The sequence below is a fragment of the Cuculus canorus genome, chromosome 30 (assembly GCF_017976375.1).
Source record: "Cuculus canorus isolate bCucCan1 chromosome 30, bCucCan1.pri, whole genome shotgun sequence".
NCBI lineage: Eukaryota > Metazoa > Chordata > Aves > Cuculiformes > Cuculidae > Cuculus > Cuculus canorus.
Window position 1 is genome coordinate 588204 of NC_071430.1, and position 12875 is coordinate 601078.

Here is a 12875-nt window from a genome sequence, read left to right on the forward strand (position 1 = left end):
CCCCATAACTCCCCCATAACCCCCCCATAACCTCCCACCTCTCAGCCCCCCATAACCCCCCCATAACCCCCCAGCCCCTCCACCCCCCCATAACCTCCCATCCCTCAGCCCCCCCATAAGCCCCCCATAAGCACCCCCATAACCCCCCCATAACCCCCCCATAACCTCCCATCCCTCAGCCCCCCATAACCCCCCATAACCCCCCCATAACCTCCCACCCCTCAGTCCCCCATAACCCCCCCATAACCCCCCCATAACCCCTCCACCCCCCACCCCCCATAACCTCCCACCCCTCAGTCCCCCATAACCCCCCCATAACCCCCCCATAACCCCCCCACCCCCACCCCCCATAACCTCCCACCCCTCAGTCCCCCATAACCCCCCCATAACCCCCCCATAACCCCCCCACCCCCCCACCCCCCATAACCTCCCACCCCTCAGTCCCCCATAACCCCCCCATAACCCCCCCATAACCCCCCCACCCCCACCCCCCATAACCTCCCACCCCTCAGTCCCCCATAACCCCCCCATAACCCCCCCATAACCCCTCCACCCCCCACCCCCCATAACCTCCCACCCCTCAGTCCCCCATAACCCCCCCATAACCCCCCCATAACCCCCCCACCCCCCACCCCCCATAACCTCCCACCCCTCAGCCCCCCATAACCCCCCCATAACCTCCCATCCCCCAGCCCCCCATAAGCCCCCCCATAACCCCCCATAACCCCCCCACCCTCCACCCCCCCATAACCTCCCATCCCTCAGCCCCCCCATAAGCCCCCCATAACCCCCCCATAACCTCCCACCCCTCAGCCCCCCATAACCCCCTCATAACCCCCCCATAACCCCCCCATAACCCCCCAGCCTCTCCACCCATAACCCCCCATAACCTCCCATCCCTCAGCCCCCCATAACCCCCCCATAACCCCCCCATAAGCCCCCCCCATAGCCCCCCCATAACCTCCCATCCCTCAGCCCCCCATAAGCCCCCCATAACCCCCCCCATAAGCCCCCCCCATAGCCCCCCCATAACCTCCCACCCCTCAGCCCCCCATAACCCCCCCATACCCCCCCCCCAGCCCCACAAACCCCCCCCCATCTCCCCCCCCCCCCCCTTATCAGCCCCCGCAGCCGGGGGGGTTGGCACCGCCCCAGGGCCCCACCCAGAGCCCGGGGGGGGGGTGTGGGGTGTGTTATCAGCTCGGGGGGGGCTGTTATCAGCTCGGGGGGGGCTGTGGGGCGCCCAGAGCCATGGTGGGGCCCGCGGTGCTGCTGACCCTGGGGGGGCTCCTGGCAGGGGTGGGGGGCACGGCCGCCCCCCCCATCTTCGAGGAGGAAGGTGAGGGGGGGGGGGCGTGCAAGGGGGGGGGTGGGTGAAATTGGGGGGTGTGCAAGGGGGGGGGCTGTGTGTGCAAGGGGGGGGTCATGCAATGGGGGGGCTGTGTGTGCAATGGGGGGGTGCAATGAGGGGGTGCAAGGGGGGGCTGTGTGTGCAATGGGGGGGTGCAATGAGGGGGTGCAAGGGGGGGGCTGTGTGTGCAATGGGGGGGTGCAATGAGGGGGTGCAATGGGGGGGCTGTGTGTGCAATGTGGGGGTGCAATGAAGGGGTGCAAGGGGGGGCTGTGTGTGCAATGTGGGGGTGCAATGAGCGGGTGCAATGGGGGGGCTGTGTGTGCAAGGGGGGGTCATGCAATGGGGGGGCTATGTGTGCAATGTGGGGGTGCAATGAGGGGGTGCAAGGGGGGGGCTGTGTGTGCAATGGGGGGGTGCAAGGAGGGGGTGCAAGGGGGGGCTGTGTGTGCAATGGGGGGGTGCAATGAGTGGGTGCAATGGGGGGGCTGTGTGTGCAAGGGGGGGTCATGCAATGGGGGGGCTGTGTGTGCAATGTGGGGGTGCAATGAGGGGGTGCAAGGGGGGGCTGTGTGTGCAATGGGGGGGTGCAATGAGGGGGTGCAAGGGGGGGGCTGTGTGTGCAATGGGGGGGTGCAATGAGGGGGTGCAATGGGGGGCTGTGTGTGCAATGGGGGTGTGCAATGAGGGGGTGCAAGGGGGGGCTGTGTGTCCAATGGGGGGGTGCAAGAGGGGGGCTGTGTGTGCAATGGGGGGGTGCAATGAGGGGGTGCAAGGGGGGGCTGTGTGTGCAATGTGGGGGTGCAATGAGGGGGTGCAAGGGGGGGGCTGTGTGTGCAAGGGGGGGGTCATGCAATGGGGGGCTGTGTGTGCAATGTGGGGGTGCAATGAGGGAGTGCAAGGGGGGGCTGTGTGTGCAATGTGGGGGTGCAATGAGGGGGTGCAAGGGGGGGCTGTGTGTGCAATGCGGGGTGCAAGGGGGGGTCATGAAATGAGGGGGCTGTGTGTGCAATGGGGGTGCAGTGGGGGGGTCATGCAATGCGGGGTGCAAGGGGGGGGCTGTGTGTGCAATTGGGGGTTGTGCAATGGGGGGGATCGTGCAATGGGGGGGTGCAAAGGGGGGGCTGTGTGTGAAATGTTGGGGTGTGCAATGGGGGGGTCGTGCAATGGGGGAGGTCATGCAATGGGGGGGCTGTGTGTGCAAAGGGGGGGGCTCGGTGTGCAATGGGGGGGCTGTGTGTGCAAAGGAGGGGGTCGTGTAAAAGGGGGACTCGTGCAAAGGGGGGGGGGGGCTTGTGCAAAGGGGGTTTGTGTGCCGGGGGGGGCTCCTGCGGGGTTCGGCCCCCCCTGACCCCCCCCCAGCGTCGCTGCTGTCGCAGGAGCTGCAGCTGCCGAAGTGCTTCTCGCGAGCGCTGCACGACCTGAACTGCTTCTGGGACAGCGATGACCCCCCCGGGCCGGGGACCCCCCCGCTCCGCCTCCAGTTCCGACTGGAGTGAGTGACACCCCCAAATGTGACCCCCCCCCCCAGGCCCCCCCAGACCCCCCCCAGACCCCCCCCGCTCCGCCTCCAGTTCCGACTGGAGTGAGTGACACCCCCAAATGTGACCCCCCCCCCAGGCCCCCCCAGACCCCCCCGCTCCGCCTCCAGTTCCGACTGGAGTGAGTGACACCCCCAAATGTGACCCCCAAGTGTGACCCCCCCCCCAGACCCCAACCCAGACCCCCCCCTTCCACCTCCAGTTCTGACTGGAGTGAGTGACACCCCCAAATGTGACCCCCCCCAGACCCCCTGTGCCCCCCAGGGGTGACCCCTTACCCCCTCTTTGCCCCCCAGACCCCCCCTGTGCCCCCCAGGGGTGACCCCTGACCCCCTCTTTGCCCCCCCGACCCCCCCTGTGCCCCCCAGGGGTGACCCCTTACCCCCTCTTTGCCCCCTCTGACCCCCCCTGTGCCCCCCAGGGGTGACCCCTGGCCCCTCTTTGCCCCCCCTGACCCCCCCTGTGCCCCCCAGGGGTGACCCCTGGCAGCTGTGCCCCCTGGCGGTCGCCCCCCGGGGGGGGAACGGCTCTCGCTATTGGTGTTCGCTGCCCCCCAACGCCACCATCGCCTTCGTCCCTCTGGAGCTGCGGGTGCTGCCGCCCCCCCCCGCGCCCCCCCTCTACCAGCGCACCCTCTACCTCGACCAAGTCGGTACGGAAGTGGGGGGGACCCCCAAACCCCAAAATGGGGGGGGGGGCAATAGGGGCGATGGGGGTATAGGGGGGCAATAGGGGTGATGGGGGGCAATAGGGGTGATGGGGGGGCAATGGAGGGCATGGGGGGGCAATAGGGGTTAACAGGGGTGATAGGGGGCAATAGGGGGCAATAGGGGTGATGGGGGCATGGGGGGCAATAGGGGGCAATAGGGGTGATGGGGGGCAATAGGGGGCAATAGGGGGCAATTGGGGTGATGGGGGCATGGGGGGGCAATGGGGGGCAATAGGGGTGATGAGGGTATAGGGGCAATAGGGGGCAATAGGGGTGATGGGGGCATGGCGGGGTAATGGGGGGCAATGGGGGTGATGGGGGTATAGGGGGGCAATAGGGGGCAATAGGGGTGATGGGGGGGCAATGGAGGGCATGGGGGGGCAATACGGGGTAACAGGGGTGATAGGGGGCAATAGAGGGCAATAGGGGTGATGGGGGCATGGGGGGGCAATAGGAGGCAATAGGGGTGATGGGGGGCAATAGGGGGCAATTGGGGTGATGGGGGCATGGGGGGCAATGGGGGGCAATAGGGGTGATGGAGGGCAATAGGGAGTAATAGGGGGCAATAGGGGTGATGGGGGGGCAATGGAGGGCATGGGGGGGCAATAGGGGGTAACAGGGGTGATGGGGGCAATGGGGGGCAATAGGGGTGATGGAGGGCAATAGGGGGCAATAGGGATGATGGGGGGCAATAGGGGGCAATAGGGGTGATGGGGGTATAGGGGAGCAATTGGGATGATGAGGGTATAGGGGGTAATAGGGGGCAATAGGGGTGATGGGGGGCAATAGGGGGCAATAGGGGTGATGGGGGCATGGGGGGCAATTGGGGGCATGGGAGGCAATAGGGTTGATGGGGGGCCAATAGGGGCAATAGGGGTGATGGGGGGGTGATGGGCGTCCTGGGGGGTTTATAGGGGTGATGGGGGGCAATTGTGACTCCCCCCCCAGTGGGGAATGGAGGTGCTGGGGGGGGGGTGGGGTTGTGCTGGGGTCCCTCCAGGGGTGATGATGGGGTCCCCCCCCATGCCAGGGCCGCTGCCCCCCCTGATGTTTGTTCCCTCCCCCCCCCACTTAGTGCTGCTGGGGCCCCCCCAGAACGTGTCGGCGGTGCCGGAGGGGGCGCGGGGGGGTCTGTGTGTGCGCTGGCAGCCCCCCCCCAGCCCCTACCTGGAGTCCAGCCTGGCCTATGAGGTGACCCTGCAGGCGGCAGGGGGGCCCCCCCGCACGGTGGGTCTGGGGGGGACTGGGGGGGAGTCCTGGGGGGGCATCTGGAGGGTCCTAAGTGGGGTTTTGGGGGGTTCGGGGGGGATCTTTGGTCCTTGAGGGGGGGTCCTGGGGGGCTCTGAGGGGATCTTTGGTCTCTGGGGGGTCCTGGGGGGGATCTTTGGTCCCGGGGGGGGAATCTGGGGGTTCCTAAGTGGGGTTTTGTGGGGTTCGGGGGGGATCTTTGGTCCTTGAGGGGGAGTCCTGGGGGGCTCTGTGGGGATCTTTGGTCCCTGGGGGTCCTGGGGGGCTCTGGAGGGGATCTTTGGTCCCTGGGGGGTCGTGGGGGGGGATCTGGGGGTCCTAAGTGGGGTCCTGGGGGTTTCAGGGGGGATCTTTGGTCCTTGAGAGGGAGTCCTGGGGGGATCTGGGGGGCCCTGGGGGGCATCTTTGGTCCCTGGGAGGTCCTAAGGGGGATCTTTGACCCCCTTTCCCCCCAGGTGGGGGTCCTGGGGGGGTTTGGGGGTGCTCGGGGGGTCCCGGGGGGTTCTCAGGGGCTCTGACCCCCCTTCTCCCGCAGGTGGGGGTCCCGGGGGGGTTTGGGGGTCCCAGGGGGTTTTGGGGGTCCCGGGGGATTTGGGGGTGCTCGGGGGTTCCCGGGGTGTTCTGAGGGTCTCTGACCCCCCTTGTCCCGCAGGTGGGAGTCCCGGGGGGGTTTGGGGGTCCCGGGGGGGTTTAGGGGTCCCGGGGGGGTTTTGGGGTGTTCGGGGCTTCCCGGGGTGTTCTGAGGGTCTCTGACCCCCCTTGTCCCGCAGGTGGGAGTCCCGGGGGGTTTGGGGGTCCCGGGGGGGTTTCGGGGTGCTCGGGGGGTCCCGGGGTGTTCTGAGGGTCTCTGACCCCCCTTCTCCCGCAGGTGGGGGTCCCAGGGGGGTTTGGGGGTGCTCGGGGGTTCCCGGGGTGTTCTGAGGGTCTCTGACCCCCCTTCTCCCGCAGGTGGGGGTCCCAGGGGGGTTTGGGAGTCCCGGGGGGGTTTGGGGGTCCCAGGGGGTTTTGGGGGTCCCGGGGGGGTTTTGGGGTGCTCGGGGGTTCCCGGGGTGTTCTGAGGGTCTCTGACCCCCCTTGTCCCGCAGGTGGGGGTCCCGGGGGGGTTTGGGGGGTGCTCGGGGGGTCCTCAGGGTCTCTGACCCCCCTTGTCCCGCAGGTGGGGGTCCCGGGGGGGGTTTGGGGGGTGCTTGGGGGGTCCTCAGGGTCTCTGACCCCCCTGTCCCGCAGGTGGGGGTCCCAGGGGGTTTTGGGGGTCCCAGGGGATTTTGGGGGTCCCGGGGGGGTTTTGGGGGTCCCAGGGGGCTTTGGGGGTCCCGGGGGGGTTTGGGGGGTTCCCGGGGTGTTCTGAGGGTCTCTGACCCCCTTGTCCCGCAGGTGGGGGTCCCGGGGGTGTTCGGGGGTTCCCGGGGGGTCCTCAGGGTCTCTGACCCCCCCGTCCCGCAGGTGGGGGTCCCCCCGGGGCGGCGGGAGCAGCGGGTCGGGGCTCTGCCCGGCAGTACGCGCTTTCTCGCCCGGGTCCGAGCGCGCCCGGACGGGCTGAGCTACAGCGGCTTCTGGAGCGCCTGGTCCGGAGCCGCCACGGCCGCCACCGGGCCCGGTACGGGGGGGAACGGGGATGGGGGGGCAGCGGGGGTGAACGGGGGAGTGGGGGGACCGGGGGGGGGAATGGGGGAGTGGGGGGAACGGGGGGGGGAACGGGGGGTGATGGGGGAAATGGGGGGGGAACGGGGATGGGGGGACGGGGGGTGAACGGGGGGTGATGGGGATGGGGGGAATGGGGGGACCGGGGGAATGGGGGAATGGGGGGACGGGGGGGAACGGGGGGACATGGGGGGACAGCGGGGGAACGGGGGGACATGGGGGGACAGCGGGGGAACGGGGGGATGAGGGGACATGGGGAGAAAGGGGGGAATGGGGGGACAGCGGGGGGACCGGGGGAAATGGGGGGACAGTGGGGGGACGGGGGGATGGGGGGCAGGGGAGGAAAAGGGGGAAATGGGGGGACAGGGGGGGAACGGGGGGATGGGGGGACATGGGGGGAACGGGGGGTGATGGGGATGGGGGACGATGGGGATGGGGGGACATGGGGGAACGGGGGGACATGGGGGGACAGCGGGGGGACCGGGGGAAATGGGGGGACAGGGGGGGAACGGGGGGATGGGGGGACAGCGGGGGAACGGGGGAAATGGGGGGCAGGGGGGGAAAAGGGGGAAATGGGGGGACAGGGTGGGAACGGGGGGATGGGGGGACAGCGGGGGGAAAAGGGGGGAATGGGGGGACGGGGGGGAAAAGGGGGGTGATGGGGATGGGGGGTGATGGGGATGGGGGGACATGGGGGGACGGGGGGCAATGGGGATGGGGGGAACAGGGGGGCAATGGGGATGGGGGGAATGGGGGACATCGGGGATGTGGGGGGACTTGAATGAAGACAATGAGAGTCAATAGGGGCAATGAGGGTGGGGGGACTTGGGGGGCAATGTGGGCAATGGGGATGGGGGGACTTGGGGGGCAATGTGGGCAATGAGGTTGGGGGGACTTGGGGGGCAATGGGGGCAATGGGGATGGGGGGACTTGGGGGGCAATGGGGGCAATGAGGTTGGGGGGACTTGGGGGGCAATGGGGGCAATGAGGTTGGGGGGACTTGGGGGGCAATGGAGGCAATGAGGGTGGGGGCACTTGGGGGCAATGGGGGCAATGGGGATGGGGGGACTTGGGGGGCAATGGAGGCAATGGGGATGGAGGGAATGAGGGACATGGGGGATGTGGGGGGACTTGGGGAGCAATGGGGGGCAATAGGGGGCAATGGGGATGGGGACAATGGGGTCAATAGGGGCAATGAGGGTGGGGGGACTTGGGGGGCAATGGAGGCAATGAGGGTGGGGGGGACTTGGGGGGCAATGGGGGCAATGAGGGTGGGGGACTTGGGGGGCAATGGGGGCAATGGGGATGGAGGGAATGAGGGACATGGGGGATGTGGGGGGACTTGGGGAGCAATGGGGGGCAATAGGGGGCAATGGGGATGGGGACAATGGGGTCAATAGGGGCAATGAGGGTGGGGGGACTTGGGGGGCAATGGAGGCAATGAGGGTGGGGGGGACTTGGGGGGCAATGGGGGCAATGAGGGTGGGGGGACTTGGGGGGCACTGGGGGCAATGGGGATGGGGGGCATGGGCGTACATGGGGGGCACTGGGGTCACCGGGGATGGGAGGACACGGGGGTGACAGGGGATATGTGGGGTGTGTGGGGTGCGGGGGGTCAGGCTTTGGGGGGGTCTGACCCCCATGTCCCCCCCCCAGATGTGGACCCGGTGACCCTGGGGCTGTCGTGCCTGCTGGCGGCGCTGCTGCTGGGACTGGGGGTGCTGGGGCTGCTGGGGCACCGCAGGTATGGGGGGGCCGGGGGGGGCGGGGGGGGGCTGGGGGCATGGGGGCAATGGGGGGGCCGGGGGGGCACGGGGGGGCTGGGGGCATGGGGGCAATGGGGGGGCACGGGGGGGCTGGGGGTATGGGGGGCAATGGGGGGCTGGGGGGAATAGGGGGGTCATGGGGGTATGGGGGAGCTGGGGGGAATAGGGGGGTCATGGGGGTATGGGGGGCATGGGGGGCAATGGGGGGGCAATGGGGGGGCACGGGGGGGCTGGGGGTATGGGGGGCAAAGGGGGGCAATGGGGGGGCACGGGGGTGCTGGGGGTATGGGGGGCAATGGGGGGGCCGGGGGGGCACGGGGGGGCTGGGGGCATGGGGGGCAATGGGGGGCAATGGGGGGGCACGGGGGGGGCTGGGGGCATGGGGGGGCAATGGGGGGGGCACGGGGGGGCTGGGGGTATGGGGGAGCTGGGGGGAATAGGGGGGTCATGGGGGTATGGGGGGCATGGGGGGCAATGGGGGGACACGGGGGGGCTGGGGGTATGGGGGGCAATGGGGGGGCACAGGGGGGGCTGGGGGTATGGGGGGCAATGGGGGGCAATGGGGGTACTGGGGGGGTGGGATGGGGGGCAATGGGGGGGCTGAGGGGGGGTTAGGGGGGAATAGGGGGTCATGGGGTTATGGGGGGCAATGGGGGGGCACAGGGGCGTGGGATGGGGGGCAATGGGGGGGCTGGGGGGGGTTAGGGGGGAATAGGAGGTCATGGGGTTATGGGGGGCAATGGGGGGGCACAGGGGCGTGGGATGGGGGGCAATGGGGGGGCTGGGCGGGGGTTAGGGGGGAATAGGAGGTCATGGGGTTATGGGGGGCAATGGGGGGCACAGGGGGGTGGGATGGGGGGCAATGGGGGGGCTGAGGGGAGGTTAGGGGGGAATAGGGGGTCATGGGGTTATGGGGGTCAATGGGGGGTCCGGGGGTGGTTATGGGGGAATAGGGGGTCATGGGGTTATGGGGGTCAATGGGGGGTCCGGGGGTGGTTATGGGGGAAATAGGGGGTCATGGGGTTATGGGGGTCAATGGGGGGTCCGGGGGTGTTTAGGGGGGAACAGGGGGTCACGGGGGGGGTCTGACGGGCCCGTGCCCCCCCCAGGGCGTTACAGGAGAAGCTTTGGCCCCCCGTGCCCGGCCCCGAGCGGGAGTTCGAGGGGCTTTTCAGCGCCTATGGGGGCAATTTCCAGGTAGGGGGGGGACACGGGGGGGTTTGGGGGGGCCTGGACTCATCGGGGGGGGCTTGGGGGGCACAAGGTGGGGGGTTTGGGGGGGTCTGGACTCATCGGGGGGGGCTTGGGGGCAAAGAGAGGGGTTTGGGGGGGCCCTGCACCCATCGGGGGGGCTTAGGGGGCAAATGGGGGGTTTTGGGGGGCGGCTGGACTCCTCGGGGGGATTTGGGGGGACCTGGACTGATCGGGGGGGGCTTGGGGGGCAAAGGCGGGGGTGGTTTGGGGGGGCCTGGACTCTTTGGGGGGGTCTTGGGGGGCAAAGGGGGGGGTTTGGGGGGGCCTGGGCTCATCGGGGGGGGGCTTGGGGGGCAAAGAGAGGGGTTTGGGGGGCCCCTGCACCCATCGGGGGGGCGTAGGGCGCAAATGGGGGGGTTTGGGGGGGGGGGCTGGACTCCTCGGGGGGTTTTGGGGGGACCTGGACTGATCGGGGGGGGCTTGGGGGGCAAATGGGGGGGGGGTTGGGGGGGCCTGGACTGATCGGGGGGGCTTGGGGGGCAAATGGGGGGGGGGTTGGGGGGGCCTGGACTGATCAGGGGGGGCTTGGGGGGGGCTCAGGAGGAGTTTAGGGGGGGCTGAACCTATTGGAGAGGGTTGGGGGGCACAGGTGAGGGGTTTGGGGGTATTTTGGGGGGGAGTTACCCCACTTTGGGGGTTCGGAGGGTATTTTGGGGGTCTGTTTTCGGGGGGTTCCCTCACTTTTGGGGTATTTTGGGGGGGCAGTTCCCCCACTTTAGGGGCTCCGGGGGCGTTTTCGGGGGGGTTCCCTCACTTTTGGGGTATTTTCGGGGGGGGCACCCCACTTTGGGAGGGTTGGGCGGTATTTTGGGGGGGGCACCCCACTTTGCGAGGCTTGGGTGGTATTTTGGGGGGTGTTTATCTCACTTTTGGTGTATTTTGGGGGGGTTCCCCCACTTTTTTTTTTGGGGGGGCCCAGGTTATTGTAGTGGGGGGGTCACCTAACCCTGTGTGTGTCCCCCCTTTTTCAGCTCTGGCTGTGTCAGGGGGTGGGGGCTCCCTGGGCCCCCCCCGAGTTGGACGAGCTGCCCAGCGCGGTGGAAGAAGTTGGGGGGCTGGGGGGTCCCCCCGTAGGTAAAAGGCGGCCCCCCCCCCCCGCTGGGGCCCCCCCCCCGCCGGCCCCTCCCCCGCCTCCAGCTTCGAGTACACTCTCTTCGATCCGGGATCGGCTCTGCTCTGCGCCCCCCCCCCGCGCCCCCCCTTATGCCAACCTCGCCCCCCCCCACCGCGAACCCCACAAATGGGACCCCCTTCACCCCCCACAATGGGAACCCCTCGAGGGGGATCCTCCTGACCCCCCCCAGACGCCTAAATGGGACACCCCCCAGTGGGACCCCCCCCCAGGGGGACCCCCACATCCCCTCCCAGACCCCTAAATGGGACTCCCCCCAAGGGGACACTCCTGTCCCCCCACAGACCCCCAAAGTGCCCCCCCAAACCCACAAAGTGCCCCCCCAGACGCCTAAATGGGACACCCCCCAGTGGGACACCCCCCAGGGGGACCCCCATACCCCCTCCCAGACCCCCAAATGGGACCCCCACCAATGGGACACCCCTCAGGGGGACCCCCACATCCCCTCCCAGACCCCCAAATGGGACCCCCCCCAGTGGGACCCCCCCCCAGGGGGACCCCCACACCCCCTCCCAGACCCCTAAATGGGACCCCCCCCCAATGGGACCCCCCCCAGGGGGACCCCCACACTCCCTCCCAGACCCCCAAATGGGACCCCCCTCAATGGGACCCCCCTCAGGGGGACCCCCACATCCCCTCCCAGACCCCTAAATGGGACCCCCCCCCAATGGGACCCCCCCCAGGGGGACCCCCACATCCCCTCCCAGACCCCCAAATGGGACCCCCCCCCAATGGGACCCCCCCCAGGGGGATGCCCCCGCCCACCCCCAATGGGACCCCCCCCCCAAGGGGACACTCCTGTCCCCCCCCAGACCCCCAAAGTGTCCTCGCAACGCCACAAAGTGCCCCCCCAGAGCCCTAAATGGGACCTCCCCCAAAGGGACCCCCCCCAGGGGGACCCCCACACCCCCTGTGACGCATCACAGTGATGTCACACAGACACTCGGTGACACCGGAACGGAGGGGACGCATCACAGTGATGTCACACAGACACTCGGTGACACCGGAACGGAGGGGACGCATCACAGTGATGTCACACAGAGACACTCGGTGACACCGGAACGGAGGGGACGCATCACAGTGATGTCACACAGAGACACTCGGTGACACCGGAACGGAGGGGACGCGTCACAGTGATGTCACACAGACACTCGGTGACACCGGAACGGACGGGATGCATCACAGTGATGTCACACAGACACTCGGTGACATCGGAACGGAGGGGACGCATCACAGTGATGTCACACAGACACTCGGTGACACCGGAACGGAGGGGACGCATCACAGTGATGTCACACAGAGACACTCGGTGACACCGGAACGGAGGGGACGCATCACAGTGATGTCACACAGACACTCGGTGACACCGGAACGGAGGGGACGCATCACAGTGATGTCACACAGAGACACTCGGTGACACCGGAACGGACGGGATGCATCACAGTGATGTCACACACAGACACTCGGTGACACCGGAACGGAGGGGACGCATCACAGTGATGTCACACACAGACACTCGGTGACACCGGAACGGACGGGATGCATCACAGTGATGTCACACAGACACTCGGTGACATCGGAACGGAGGGGACGCATCACAGTGATGTCACACACAGACACTCGGTGACATCGGAACGGAGGGGACGCATCACAGTGATGTCACACAGACACTCGGTGACACCGGAACGGAGGGGACGCATCACAGTGATGTCACACAGAGACACTCGGTGACACCGGAACGGAGGGGACGCATCACAGTGATGTCACACAGACACTCGGTGACACCGGAACGGAGGGGACGCATCACAGTGATGTCACACAGAGACACTCGGTGACACCGGAACGGAGGGGACGCATCACAGTGATGTCACACAGAGACACTCGGTGACACCGGAACGGAGGGGACGCATCACAGTGATGTCACACAGAGACACTCGGTGACACCGGAACGGAGGGGACGCATCACAGTGATGTCACACAGACACTCGGTGACACCGGAACGGAGGGGACGCATCACAGTGATGTCACACAGAGTCACTCGGTGACACCGGAACGGAGGGGACGCATCACAGTGATGTCACACAGAGACACTCGGTGACACCGGAACGGAGGGGACGCATCACAGTGATGTCACACAGAGACACTCGGTGACACCGGAACGGAGGGGACGCATCACAGTGATGTCACACAGACACTCGGTGACACCGGAACGGAGGGGACGCATCACAGTGAT

At 68.0% G+C, this 12875-nt stretch overlaps 1 protein-coding gene across 1 annotated transcript; it reads left to right on the forward strand.

Annotated features, from left to right (window-relative positions):
• Positions 1 to 1206: 1206 nt before the first annotated feature.
• EPOR (erythropoietin receptor) lies at positions 1207 to 11805 on the forward strand. Its single transcript, XM_054051858.1, has 9 exons — positions 1207 to 1339; positions 2714 to 2846; positions 3366 to 3544; positions 4677 to 4828; positions 6293 to 6446; positions 8147 to 8234; positions 9366 to 9453; positions 10482 to 10584; positions 11569 to 11805. Exons 1-9 carry the CDS (start codon positions 1252 to 1254, stop codon positions 11694 to 11696), a joined length of 1113 nt encoding a protein of 370 aa, XP_053907833.1. The 5' UTR covers positions 1207 to 1251; the 3' UTR covers positions 11697 to 11805.
• The last annotated feature ends 1070 nt before the right edge of the window (positions 11806 to 12875 follow it).